At 38.2% G+C, this 14,159-nt stretch overlaps 1 protein-coding gene across 7 annotated transcripts in view; it reads left to right on the forward strand.

Annotated features, from left to right (window-relative positions):
- cno (adherens junction formation factor afadin) overlaps positions 1–14,159 on the forward strand; it is a 35,553-nt gene that overhangs the window by 5,249 nt on the left and 16,145 nt on the right. For 6 of the 7 annotated variants that reach the window (XM_012365345.2, XM_067356769.1, XM_012365343.2 and 3 more), the window contains 11 exons: positions 27–138; positions 219–411; positions 546–827; positions 1,078–1,361; positions 2,545–2,644; positions 10,122–10,218; positions 10,485–10,779; positions 11,170–11,288; positions 12,056–12,322; positions 13,085–13,364; positions 13,485–14,141. In XM_012365345.2, coding sequence (XP_012220768.1) covers positions 28–138; positions 219–411; positions 546–827; positions 1,078–1,361; positions 2,545–2,644; positions 10,122–10,218; positions 10,485–10,779; positions 11,170–11,288; positions 12,056–12,322; positions 13,085–13,364; positions 13,485–14,141 — 2,685 coding nt within the window. In that variant the 5' untranslated portion in view covers position 27. The remainder of the gene's footprint in view (positions 1–26; positions 139–218; positions 412–545; positions 828–1,077; positions 1,362–2,544; positions 2,645–10,121; positions 10,219–10,484; positions 10,780–11,169; positions 11,289–12,055; positions 12,323–13,084; positions 13,365–13,484; positions 14,142–14,159) is intronic. The other variant, XM_012365349.2, reaches the window with a different exon arrangement.

The following is a 14,159-nucleotide window of genomic DNA, read 5'->3' on the forward strand; positions in this document are numbered from 1 at the left end:
TGTAGTTTATATATCGTGTTTTTTAGGATGGCAACGGAATTGGCGAACAAGAAAGCAGAGCGAGAAGCTCTCAGAGGAGTCATACAACAGTGGAATGCCAATCGTTTAGATTTGTTCGAACTTTCGGAGCCTAACGAAGTGAGTATCGCCGATGCGACTGTAAATTGCATTTAAAGTTTTATACTACCTTAAAGTTTATATTATTTCTTTTATTGCAGGATCTGGAGTTTCATGGGGTAATGAGATTTTACTTTCAAGACAGCGGCCAGAAGGTTGCTACCAAATGCATCAGGGTTGCTTCGGATGCGACCAGTCAGGCGGTAATAGAAACGCTCATTGAAAAATTTCGTCCTGATATGAGAATGTTATCTATTCCTGAATACGCTCTTTATGAAATTCATGAGAATGGAGGTAAGCGGAATTGTTTACATTGTATCATAGAACAAAATTTAATTGGATGACTGAAAAATACAGATTATACTGTTGAATTATGCGTATAAATACGATCTAAATTTAATATAATGAAATTTTCTTTTTATCCATAGAAGAGCGTAAACTTGGCTTAGAAGAGAAACCTTTGCTCGTACAATTAAATTGGCATATAGACGACCGTGAGGGACGCTTCTTATTGAGAAGAATTGATGATAAAACTAATGCGCAGGGTGTCGGCCTTATTTCGGACGGTTCTAGCTTCCGAAGAAAGCTGAGCAAGCGGGAAAAGAAGCAGATCAAAAAACAAGAAAAGCTCAGTCGACTGAAGAGCTTGGAGCAGGATGAGAATGCTGCACCTGGCGATCAGAACGGCGTCGCTGAGAAGCTCTACACGGGTTAGCTAATTTTATTTTTATATTATTTGTCTGAATTTATCAAATAGTTGGAACTTTTCTAAAAATATGTGCGATTAAAGAGAATTTATTGTTGTAATATTTTCTAATGACATTTTAATTCAGTAGGTTGCGTAAATGCAATCAGGTCAACTACTGATAACCGCATTATTATACTATTTAAAGAAACTTATAAATCAAAATACTTTCTCAGATTATTTTCTTCTGATTTTAATGATGATGGCGCTTTCAGAGCTACCTGAAACCAGTTTCACGAGAAGCATCTCGAATCCAGAAGCGGTGATGAGGCGCCGTCGTCAACAGAAACTAGAGAGGAAGCTCCAGCAATTTCGCAGCAAAGACGGCGGCCCCGACACGGGTGGCACGTTGAAAATTTATGGCGAGGCGTTGTGCAAGGATGTGCCATACAAAACGCTGTTGCTCAGTGTACGAGATTCCGCCGCTCAGGTTGTGCGAGAGATGCTTTCTAAGTACGGCCTAGATAAAGTGGATTCACAATTATATTGTCTTGTGCAGGTTAGCATATGTGATTATTATTTATCCGCGGACAAAATGTTATATACGAGAAATGGATAATTTAAAAATGATGCAAGCTGATTCAGACTCTGAATAATTAAAAAATAATATGAAAAAGATGGAATAGAGAGCATTGTGCATGTTTTTTTATGTTTGAAATTATGGATATAATTTCCACAAATAGAAAGATGGGAATGTTACGACCGCAGATTGGATTATCGGTAAAAAAATAACTAATAATGTGGTCCTTAGATTCCATAATTGTCAAAAGTTAAAAATAGCAAATTAAATTAATTAATTGTAGTTGAATGAAACAAATACTCAAATTAAAATATGAGATATAAACGCACCAGATGATCTCCACATCTTGAAGAATATCAGATGTGAAAGTTTTTCAATTGAAATGTTATTCTAACGATTGTTAAGTTTGGAATGAGTATCTATGAGAAAGGAAACTTATGTAAGAAAGAAGAGAGGAGATTTCTGAGACCAATCTTATTATAAGATATAGACATCGTCTAAAATCGTTATTTCAATCAAAATTATGGTCATTAGTGATCCGATGATTAGAAATCACAGAAGAGGAAATTTTGTATCCTCCACAATGAGAGGAGCTATCTAATTTGTTCTTGTGGGTTTTAACAATATTCTGCAACGTACTTATTCTAGAGAAAGCACTTTTAAAACCATAACTTTTTAAAACCGTAATGCAAACATTTTTCTGATATAGACTTATTAACAATATAACAAAAAGAATTATGAAAAAAGCAACCCATTAAAAGAAGGAGACTGAGATCTTGCATTTTTCCGTTTGTCTTTGTATATTCTTTTCCCTTTTTCTTATCTCTCCTTTCAAATTCATACTTCTCTTTTTAAATCTTTTAGGGTCACTGTATTCCTATTATAATATCTTTCTCTTTCCTTTTTATATATATTTTTGCACTCGTCTTTTTATTTCTTAATCCAACATTTCCTGAGTAAACTACTTTTTAAAAAAGAAAGAAGAGACATTACAAACATTTTTTAATATCATGATTATATCAAATTTTATATTTTTGTAAATATCTATATATTTCTATGATTCGGCTTGATGATAAGCTTTTAATGTCTCGAAAATTAAATGCGAATTTCAGATAAAAAGGTACATAAATCGTATAAATAACGTGTTTTATTTATGATGCAGGTTAATAGTGAGAATATGGGCAGCAACGTGCATCAGGAATATATATTGGACGACGACGAGTGTCCCTTGGCGATATTAATGAACCATCCTTCTACGCGAGGTAAGAACTTTTTCACATTTATCTCAATAATTACGTAAGAGATGACGTAAGGGGAAAGTTAATATCAGCTGATAAGGGCGGAAGTTTGATAAAGGAGGTGACAGAAGGGGGAGGGTAAAAATCGAATGATAGAGAGAGCGGTCGAAGGGGGATGCAAGGTTAGCAAAGGAGGACGACCAATGCCAATATCGCCTCAGTTGGCTCGCTGTCGTTAGTACCGGCACTAGTGCGCGGGCGCTGTCGTTGTTGCCTTCGTCTCTCGTCGTCTTTGCCCTCATTTCGAAGTCGCCATTCGTAGCAAAATAATGGCCCGCGATTCCGACAATTGAACATGTTGGAGCTGAAATTTGCGCAACGAGTCGAGTGCAATCGGTGATCCCATCTACAATGGAGATCTGATCGTTCTATAGTATTACCTCGCGTAAAAATATGTGATGATCTAACGCCGCGCTCTAACTACACTAATTCGTATACATTAATTTGTACAAATGTTTTGTCTACTTGAGAATGTTTGCATGTCAAATTCAAAGTTCCTGACCAGTTTTTGACTTTGCGTCTGTTCGCAAAAACAGGACGAAAGTGTTTTCACCCATGCTGGCATGTTTGGTGATCCATTGTGACTTGAATGGGGTAAAAAATGGTTGTACTATTTTCTCGCAACGAACGAATGTATAAATACGACGCAAAAGTATTAATACTCAGTGACGAACTCCGTTGACCTGTCGAAGCGTGAGAGAAGATTTAACAGCGATAAAACCGGATCCACCCACTTGCACGGTTATAATGTCCCGTAATCGCACGAAGATGCAAATATAGCCGCTACAATTATACAGAGAATAATACGACATGGAACGTTGAAAGCGTGACGTCATCGAACTCGATTAGCTCATCGTTGTCGTATATCAAGGGTAGTTCGTAGTGAAAGTAGATCCACCCACTCACGCAATTATGATACTTCGTACTCCGTACGAAAGGATAAACAACTGTTACGCACAAGTACGTCGTAAGAGCGTTAATCGCCGGCGCTGTCGCATCTGACGAGGGACGATCACGGCGAAATCTCAAAGCAACACGTAAATCATTAGCTATTGTGTGCTTACAGACTGTCCTTATGAATCGTTCTGCGTTAATTATCGATGCGATCTCTCTTTGCAAGGTGCATCAGCAAATGCGAGCGTTAAGTGGGGAAATTGTCGACTTGAGAAATGTCGTCGACCGTGATTGACGACGATTGATCGTTGGATTTATCGTTGCACGTCAGCACTTGGCATCCTGAGCAAGTCACTGTCCAGTCATCGATATGACTTTCTTACGAGTCGCACAATCCGCAATTATGGCCTGTAAACACTGCGATTTCGTCGAGGACGCGATCAATATCTGCGGGAATTGTAACACGAGGTGCATCATTGTCGGAATCCGAAGCAGCGCTTTTATGCGATTATCAGCGCGATAGTGTGGACCATCCTTGCATATCGTTTTGATATGTTTATACACGACTATTATTAACGCGAATCCCAATTTGTACGCATCGACATTTTTCTCAAGCATAACGCCAATAGCGATTGTAAAACGTTGTTCAACGACACGACCAGTTAGGCAGGATTGTAATTCTTCTTCCTGAATTATGATTAATAATAAGAAGCGAACGGACATTGCATCTCCAATTTGTTTCCGATACTTAAGTCTGGGCGACGACACATAAGTCAAACACATCTGCCTTCCTCGCAAGAATAGATTGTGGATAAATTTGGATCTTGTCGCAAGTATTATTAGCGGGAATTGATGCGAGAAGAGATTTTATTACATGTCAACGCCTTCATCGAATTAGCAACTAGTTAAGATTCGTCTATTCGACCAGTTTTGAGGGACCAGCGAATTTTCAAGCTGCACGAGGAAACAACGAAGGAAGTGAACGGGAAGTGACAAGGAGGACCAATAATTAGCAGCAGCAATAATTGACGAAGGGACCACGGAAGTTTAGTAAATAAGACGATCGACGCCACTATGATGGATTGGGGAATACGACGTAAGCTGTTATTAAAGCTGGCAGAATCATGCATGACGCATTAGCTGAACTTTTTTTTGTTACATGATATGTGTGATATTATATGTTATGGAACCCCAATGTTAATTTATTAAAACGTATTATTTAAACATTACACTATAAATTGCAATGTCGAGAAGATTTCTTTTACTTAGAGATAATGTGTATCTCTTTTGTTCAATTTATTTTACTTCAGCAGAACGTGTTCCGCAAGGAAGTAGCCCTTACATTTTATTATGCAAACTTTTACTCGTGGAATTTTTCGATTACAAAGATTTGTCTTTTGTCTTGTTTGCATGCACATTTGACCTGATGTTAGAAAAATGAAATAATAGTGAATAATATCGAAAGGTACAAAACTGTAGTGCAGAAAGAATCAGCTGCGACAGAATTTTCGTAGTTTCGCCGCGATGCAAAATTTTCTCAATTTAGGATTTCTTATCAGTGCAAGTAGACATAAAAGAGGGTGTGTAATGGCAATGCAAATAAGAATGATCTTATGACAGTGCGAATAAAGGAGAGGAATAATTTTAGAAGAGAAGGAAAATGAGACCTAATGAAATTTTACTTTTCCACTAAATTGCAATTTTTATATTATGTTTTCGGTGTACATTGTGCACACTTTTTACACATCGCGCGCGCGACGACGAGTCGGCATGGCAAACGAGTGTGAACGCCGGAATTGGGTGCACGAAAAATCAATAAAACGTCGGAACGACAGCATGCGTTGTATGTCGACCTACATTTGAGCATTAACGTTGCTATCTTGGTTTCTCTAAAAAAAAAAAAAAACCGCCTAGTTTTCTCTTTTTTCATTCGATAGTAGTCACGTGCTCCGCTTTCGATTTTTTTTTGTACATATCAATACATGACAATTTTTCTGAATGAAATTGTTACTCGATCGGTAATGTGATGATGACGAATAACATTTCCGGCCGGAACTATTTGTGTCGCTTCGAGTAGTATCAGTATCGAGCTATTAAAGGCTGTCATTACATAATATATTTTATTTGTATCAATTATTGTACTCGAAGTGTCTTACATTAGATGCGAATTCTTTTTTAATCAATCTTTTCAACTGAAATATTACAATATTTAAGCTGTGTCAAGAATTGTAGTAACTTTATTGTATATACTTCATTTCAAACTATAGTTTATTTCTTTTAAATAATTCAGTGAACATTAATGCTGATTACATTGTGTTCGAATCGATATCAATAGATTAACAATTCCTACAAATTAATTCTGTATGTGACTATTAAAAGAAACGGCGAAGCAATCATAATGGTATGATAGATTAGTATCATAGGATAGTGAAAAGGGAGAGTTATTACTTGCTAATTGCATTGCCTCGTGTGGATCTGTTTTCTTCTTCAGACAACAGGTTATAAAAATATCTAACTTTGTAGATCAGTGTTATATGTGAAGAATGATATATATATATATATATATATATATATATATATATATATATCATTATATCATATATATCATATATCATTATATCATATCATTATATCATTATATCATATATATATATATATATATATATATATATATATATATATATATATATATATATATATATCCCGTTCTTGTTTTCACATTTTCATTCATCGTCTTTCCCCGATAAAAACATGAAAACCTCATGAATATCTCTATTGCGTTTTTTCTCGTTTCTATTTTCGATTAAAAATAAACTATTGCATGAATCCATCGTCGATCTAATGCAGAAGTTAATAAATAATTTCGCGGCGAGTAAATGGAGAAACTGCTATAGTTCAAGGGACATCCTTGCAGCACGCCTGCGCTGGTCTTTCACGTGCATTCTATACTCTCGCTTCTATATGCCCGTCTTGTGCGGAACGAAAGTAACGAGAAGTTACATGGCAGTAGAGTTTGAACGGGCGAGCCGCGTGGAGTATCGCGCTGCGTATCTCTATGCCTCGTAAACATATTGAAGATGCTACTTTCGCTTTCGCACAACTCGTTTCGCGATGTGTGAATAATTATTAACATTTATGTATCGTGTTTGTGCCTCACTTTATCGCGATGTGTTTTTTACGATAAAATTAAGAGTGCTGCTGTCAATTTCCCCCCTTCGAAGTGTGCGATTGATTGTAATTGTATGATGGTTTACGTTTGCTCGTGTTAAATCGAACTTTCGCTCGAACAAAAACCAACTTGTTGATTTACGTGTACAAATACAAATAGAATTAATTAATTTTCAGCAGCATGCGCGTGAAAAACTCGTTACTTAATTACATTGTCATTAATTTCGTTGGACTTTATCTGTCTTTTTTCTCCCTTTCACTCCATTCTCTCACTGTCTTCTCTTTATTTATCATGTGTTCTCTTTATTTAATTGAAATTTATTTTTGTTTAGTATATTTTAATTTCTGTGTTGTAGTTTTTGCACTATTCAAATTTAATTTATCGAATAATTGGGTAAAAAATTACTAAATCCTAAATTACATATATAATTTAATCATTGAAGCAAATTATTTCACCCGCTAACGGCAGATTCTTGAGGTCATTTGAAGATGAAAATGTCGAGACCGCAATAGCTTTTAAATAGGAAATATTTGACCATGCGACAATCTGATTGTCAAAAATTCGCGCGCTGTCAGGAATATCGCACATCGAAGATGCCCTCAGACATCGTTAATTATTGATTGACAGACTCAGACGTTAATTATTGATATTGAAATAATTTATCTACTATTATTAAAATGACTTAAATTTATTTTTGTTCTATGCGGTTAATAATTTCGACAAATATTGTGGTAATAATAGCTTGAACGTTTTTTTTTCTCTTGGAATATTGACATTAGAACGGGATGCGCATCAAACTGTCAAAGCCTTCACATGAAGCGTGTCATAGACGAATTCAAGCATTTTCAATGTACAACATGCCTGAGCGCGCGAATTTTTAACAATTTGGTTGGTGAACTTTAAACACTTCCCATTTAAAAATTATTGCAGGCTCAACATTTTAGTATTTCAGATTTTTGTCTCCGAATGATTTTAGAAATTTGCCATAAACGGGTGATACGTCTTGCAACAAATTTTTCGTATTGCTTGTCGTGTTGATATTTGCAATCGATCAGGAACCGAAAAGGTTAAAGTCATGTGTAAATTACACTAGATGCAACTTAATGGCACATAAGTACTTTGTGTTTTCTTAGAACTTTCGAGGTATTTTATAGCACCGATATGAATACAGCGATCGATTGTAGTACATTCTACAAAAATAAACGTCGAATGTATACATATTTTCGATGTCTCTTCGGGAAAATGCAGTTGGTTCTATTAAACCATTTGCAATTTTACTTAGTGTGACTTCGAGTAACTTAAACTTTTATAATCTTTTGTGTACTCTTTATCGTTAAATAGTTTTTCCGTTAACAGAGTTCTCTCTTGAAGGCCGTATAAATGTTTGTACTTGCTTCAACTGCTTTATATTTCAATTTTAATTCACATTAGAAAAGTATTCGTAATTTTTTTAAAAAGGTAGAAAAAAAATTAAAAATAACAAAGAAGAATAATTAAGAAGAAATTAAAGAGCACTAATATTTAAATTCTAAATAGCACAATTAGAAATATATTTTATATTAATTTTACTAGTCGCAACCAATTTTTAGTTTGCCCGAAGATCGATAATTTTATTTAATACAATCGAATATTGATTCAGAACCAATAATCAGTAACAAAGAATATTGGACAAAATCGATTATTATCCTTCTTAAATCTATTAAAAAGTGTTTACAATTATGAACTAAATAATGTGCGAAAATATATTTGTGTGATAGTTTGATGATTTACATCTTATTGGAAACATCATTCGCTGTGAATTACGTCATTGATATAAGACTGTAAGATTGTGCGGGAGTATTTCGAAATAAAAAACCTCAATAACATCGCGTTATATTATGCACACGTGAATCGTCAATCTAAAAGTGTTACATGATTGGACTTTGGTCATTTAAACCACGTCGAAGCGGCAAAGTGGAGGTGATGTTAGGTGAGTGCTATGTACGCTTTCGAAAAAAGATTTCGATTCTAATTTCAAACTTCGGACACTCGAACGAATTTAGATTATTGAAGTCCGAAATTTCTCTCGAAATTTACGTATCGGACTGCGAAATCGTTAAATGTGCGATCGTTTAGAACTGCATTTCTCGAATCGCGGATGACACGAAGTGCAATAATGACTCGATTACAAATTTCTTGCGATTGGAGTTGCGCGCTTACGGCGGCTTTAGCGTCCAGAGCCTTCTTTTTTTTTTTTTTTTTTTTTTTATTATATAATTAAGCGGATTGCCACCGCGCGCGAAAAGTGCGGAAACGGCAAAAGTTTGCAAAAGCATGAAGGAAACGTGATGAAAAAGCGGCGATGACGACGGGTGCAATGACTATGTGGCGCGCTGACCCGAGAAGCCAAGAGTCATTCTCCCTTTCCTTCCTGCGTGAGAAGCCACCCGTGCTTTCGAGCACATGTGTGCGTCGTTGTATGCAGGGAACGCACTGTAATATTGTAATGCGGGAGAAAAAAAAAATGCACGATCGCTATCTAGTCCATCATACTAATTCGACGATTTACCGCGAAGTTTCTCATGCGCGATTATTATATATGCCACGCATCTCTGAATTAACGATCCGCGTTTGTGTGACCAAGCTTCCTCTTCATTTTCCCTTTTTCTGCCCATTGTTCGCTCTTTACATTTCCCGAACTACAACAATTCAATCAATTTTCACGCCCTTTTTATCGCATTTCTTCATTTTTAGTTTATTCCCACGCATCTGTATTCATTAATCTTTTCCTTTTTAATATGTTTCTTAAGTGCTGCCTTTGTGTGAACTCAAAGTACATTGTATCTTTTGCAAAAAAATATCTCGAAAATAAATGTGCGAGGAACTATTGTGAAATTTACGCTGTAATGTTCACGATTTTTATTTTTATACGACGGAGTGACGAAGTACAATAATTTCACGGTAACCTTAATTTTTTTCACATGCTCTTCAGCGGCATTTAATTCCTTCCGTCTATAATTTTTATATAAGAAAGAGAAGCCAAGATCTTCCGACAGACACGAAGTCGTGAGAAATTCGAAATTGAAAAACGGATCGGAGACACATGTGTCTACGTGTGTGTGTCGTTGTACAGTTAAAATGCCGAGATAGATGTCTCAATTGTTGCGATTACGCGAAAAAATTGAACGTTACGGAAAGAATTATTACAGCATTTTTTTCTACTTTTTAAAATAAACATTTCTATGTAATTTTTATGTGTACTCTACTTGTTGAATGGTCATCATACTGAATTACAACTTTCATGTTTGTGTCAACAATTTATAATTTACGTAGACAAAGTATAGCGTTGCTCGTTCGACATATTTAAGTAAAATCTTGCGGTATGCGTTTTCGTTACAGGTTCCATTATGTTTCACGTGAGAAGGAGGCCCGCGGATTACATGCCGCGAAAACGGAAAAAGAAACCCGCCGGCAAGTGGAACGAATTGGATCACAGGTATAGTTTGAAGGAAATTTTTATCGTCGCATATTGCTGACGCGTTGTGGCGGCAAATTTGATCCCCCGCGCAAAAGTAAAATCCACAATCCTCTTGCAAAACAATGGCAAACCAGCATTAAAATTGCCTAAGCATCTGCGAGAGATCACGCTCAGACATGAATGTAAGAGCTGAGGAGGAAGATCGATGAGAGCTCGATCGATACATATCAATATTGATTTAATTAAACACCTGGATAATCGAAACTCGAATTAAATCCTTGCAGATACGAGGATGAGAGATTGCCATTCTTGCTGGAGCTTAATTCCGACGGCAGCGATATCCCAAACGGCGCCGGAGTGCGACACCGGTTGCAGCCGAACGTGACGGAAGTGGGATCGGAAAGACCCATAGGACCGCAAGCGGTGCAAGCACAAACGCTGACGCTGCCGGGACCGACAGTGATGCCCAGGCATTGCGTCATAGCCTTCACCGAGAACATCGTCACTCTCACGCCATGTTCCAGAGATGCGCATACATACGTGAATAACCAAAGGATACATCAGACCACCATACTGCAGGTGCGTTTCTATTGTTTTTGCCACCGGAAGTGTGCTCATATATCTCTATCTTATTTTGCATTCGCGCAAGACGCTCCAAAGTCGTGTATTAAAGTGCTGAAAGAATTAAATAATACAAATCTTTACGATTTTTTTATAGTAGCGAAATGTAAGGATTTTAAAGCTGGCCAATCGTAGGCTACATTCAGATCATTGGTGTCTGAATTGTGCGTATAATAGATTAGTGATAATTTATATTTCATGTTAATATTCACCGACGCTAGCAAAAAATTTATATGATGAATATTTACAAAGTGAAGCAACAATAAAGCGAAAAGTGATAGTTGATCTTACATTTTGAGTTATCGAATAACGAAAAGTGACAATAAATTGAATGATTTATGCTTGTAGAATGGAGCTATCGTCAAATTTGGTAGGATGTACACATTTCGATTTATCGATCCGGCACCGGAGGAGCGCATCAGACAGAGACACGACTCTAACAAGCAGATAGACTATGCTTATGATCGGTAAGTTCGAAACTTGTACACATTTCTTCTCTTCTTCATCGTGATCAGGTGAGAATAGATTATGAAGATGCACGAATGTTGTTCATTAGTTGTGCAATTTAACTATTACTCGTGTTTTCACGCATTTTGAATACACTTACAGTGACTCGTTACAATTATGAGACATTCTTATCGCTATTGAAGTTTAGATAGATAGACTACAATTAGTCCGTTAGTGTTTTAATATTAGTTATTTTCTTTTTTATCAATTTCGTTATAATGGAATAAATAACCTTATTTTCCAAAGGTCCACCTTTGGATAAATAACCTTTTTCACAAACTGTGATAAATCTAAAAGTCATTTCTTTTACAAATTAAAAGGCGCAGTGAATTTTTTTGATATTCTACTATAACAAACTGCTAAAATACGATTACTGATAAGAGATAAAAAAAATTTTTTTTTATCTCTTATCTTTGACTAATCAATCTGTGGCTACTTATTGTATTCTATTAATCTTTTCCGGACGGGAGTCTTCTATCGGTGAAAACCTTTGGAAAATAAGATCTTGTGTAAATTACTTTGCTAGAAATCCTCCTGTTCTGAAAGGGTTAAGTTTTTCATACTTTCGACCAAAACCGCATTACCTTATTAGAGAACCAAAGCACATTGTCCTGCGCATTAAGAGATTTGATTTTTCATTTTTGCCACTTCTTGTTTATTGCGCTCCGTTTGCTTTACGTTTGCTTTTCTCGTTGCGATATTCGCTTCGCACGATACGTCACAATAGACGCTCACCGGATGCTACCAGTCAGGATGTTAGCTCGGAGAAATTTCACCCGGGATCGGCAACGTCGAATGGCAGCGGCGGTCAGACACCAGGTCAGACTCAGGAACGAGCGGCCCCGTCGAGCCCTTCCAAGTCCGCCGCTGTCGCAGCCCGTAGTCCTCGTAGTCCCACGCACCCTCCAGAGTCCACGCACAATTACGAGACCACGTTTGATCTGGACGGGAACGTGGAGACCGCCAGTCTGAGCAGCAGCAGAGACGGCAACAGGTAGAGTGATACGTGCGCTGAATCGATGCCAAATTTTACGGCGCTTGACTCCGGCCGAGAAAAAGATAGACACACGTGCTAGGACTGCACTTTTATAGCGAAGAATCCAGACCGCGTAGATTTTCCTTTTTAGAAAGCGTTCGCGACCACGAAGCTTTTATCAGGAGTAATCATAAAAAAAAAGTAGTCTTTCTTTTTTAGTTTTAAGAGGATCCTAAAGTGGTCTGTTTTACCTATTTTTTTCAAATACACTTAACTTTTTTTTGGCTGTGTAGAATGAAAAGTCCTTTTCTGTAAGTAAAGTACATATGCTAATACACTACGGATGGTCGATTTGAAAGGATTTTTCAAGCCACGCAGCCAAAAAAAACGAATTTTACGAAAAGTAGAAGGTAAAACAGAGACGTATCTGTTTTACCTTCTACTTTTCGTAAAATTCGTTTTTTTTGGCTGCGTGGCTTGAAAAATCCTTTCAAATCGACCATCCGTAGTGTATTAGCATATGTATTTTACTTACAGAAAAACTGTAATTGGATTTACGTGAAATTATTCTTAGCCGATTAAGCCGAATTCTGCAAATTCTCGGAATACACAAATATTATCAAGTGTTCTTCTAGAAAAAAGAATAATGCACCGCAAAGTGAATTGCGTTTGTTCTTCTAGAGATATTAATGTTTCATTCTTTTGAAAAAGAGAGAGATAAAAGATCCGAAGATAATCGGATTCGAGGAAAGAAGTTGATCTATGGCGAATTGCTTGCAGACTCTCACAGTACGATCGGCAGGCGTGGGGCGCAGATCCGATCCTGCCGGCCGTCCTGGAGTTCCTCGAAGAGACCGAGGAAGCGTTCCTTCATGCCGTCATCACAGACGTGGAGCCCTCGGCGCCGCAGTTCAAGCTGGCGCCGACTTACACTCTTTATCTGAGCGCGAGATATCGCGCCAGCACTCATTACAGGCCGGAATTGCAGCCCACGGAGAGGGCGCATCGGCTCACCCTCATGCTGGCGAATGTCGCCACCATGATTCAGCGCGTTATCCAGGTAGCTCGACACGAATCACCCTCTTTTTTTTTTTTTTTTTTTCTCTCATTTTAAAACGATCTGGCTCGACATTGATTCCACGCTCGCGGACGGCTTTTAAAACGGATTTTCTTCTCCCAGGAACGCTACATGAATGCTTCGTCGTTGGCATTTTGGTTGGCGAACGGCTCGGAGCTGCTGCACATGTTGAAGAGCGATCGTCACGTGGGCGCGTTTTCCACGCGCGCGCAGGACATCCTGGTGGACGCAGTGCACACGGCATTCGGCTCGCTCGTGCGTTGCGTCACTCTGGAACTGACGCCGGCGATGACGCAGTTCATGGCAGACGCGGATGAGCCAGCGAAGGAAGCCGGGGTGCTGCAAATCTTCTCGAACACGATGACGCTGCTGCGACGGTGCCGCGTGAACGCCGCGCTGACGATACAGCTGTTCAGCCATCTGTTCCACGCGATCAACGCCACGGCTTTCAACACCCTCGTTTCCAACGGAAACTTGTGCGTCAGATGGTTCGGGCGCAGGCTTAAAGCGAGGCTGAACGCTCTGGAAACCTGGGCCGAGAGGCAGGGCTTGGAGCTCGCCAGTCAATGCCACTTGGCGACGATTATGCAAGCGACTCACCTGCTACAAGCACCCAAGTACAATGCCGAGGAGCTGGCCACGCTAAGCTCAACTTGTTTTAAATTGAACTCGCTGCAGGTGAGGGCGTTGCTGCAAAAATATCAGCCGGCCACGGACGAGCCCAGGCTACCCGCCGAGCTGATCGAGAACGTAGTGAGAGTGAGTGGAAATGACGAA

The sequence above is a fragment of the Linepithema humile genome, chromosome 6, assembly GCF_040581485.1.
Source record: "Linepithema humile isolate Giens D197 chromosome 6, Lhum_UNIL_v1.0, whole genome shotgun sequence".
Taxonomy (NCBI): Eukaryota; Metazoa; Arthropoda; class Insecta; order Hymenoptera; family Formicidae; genus Linepithema; species Linepithema humile.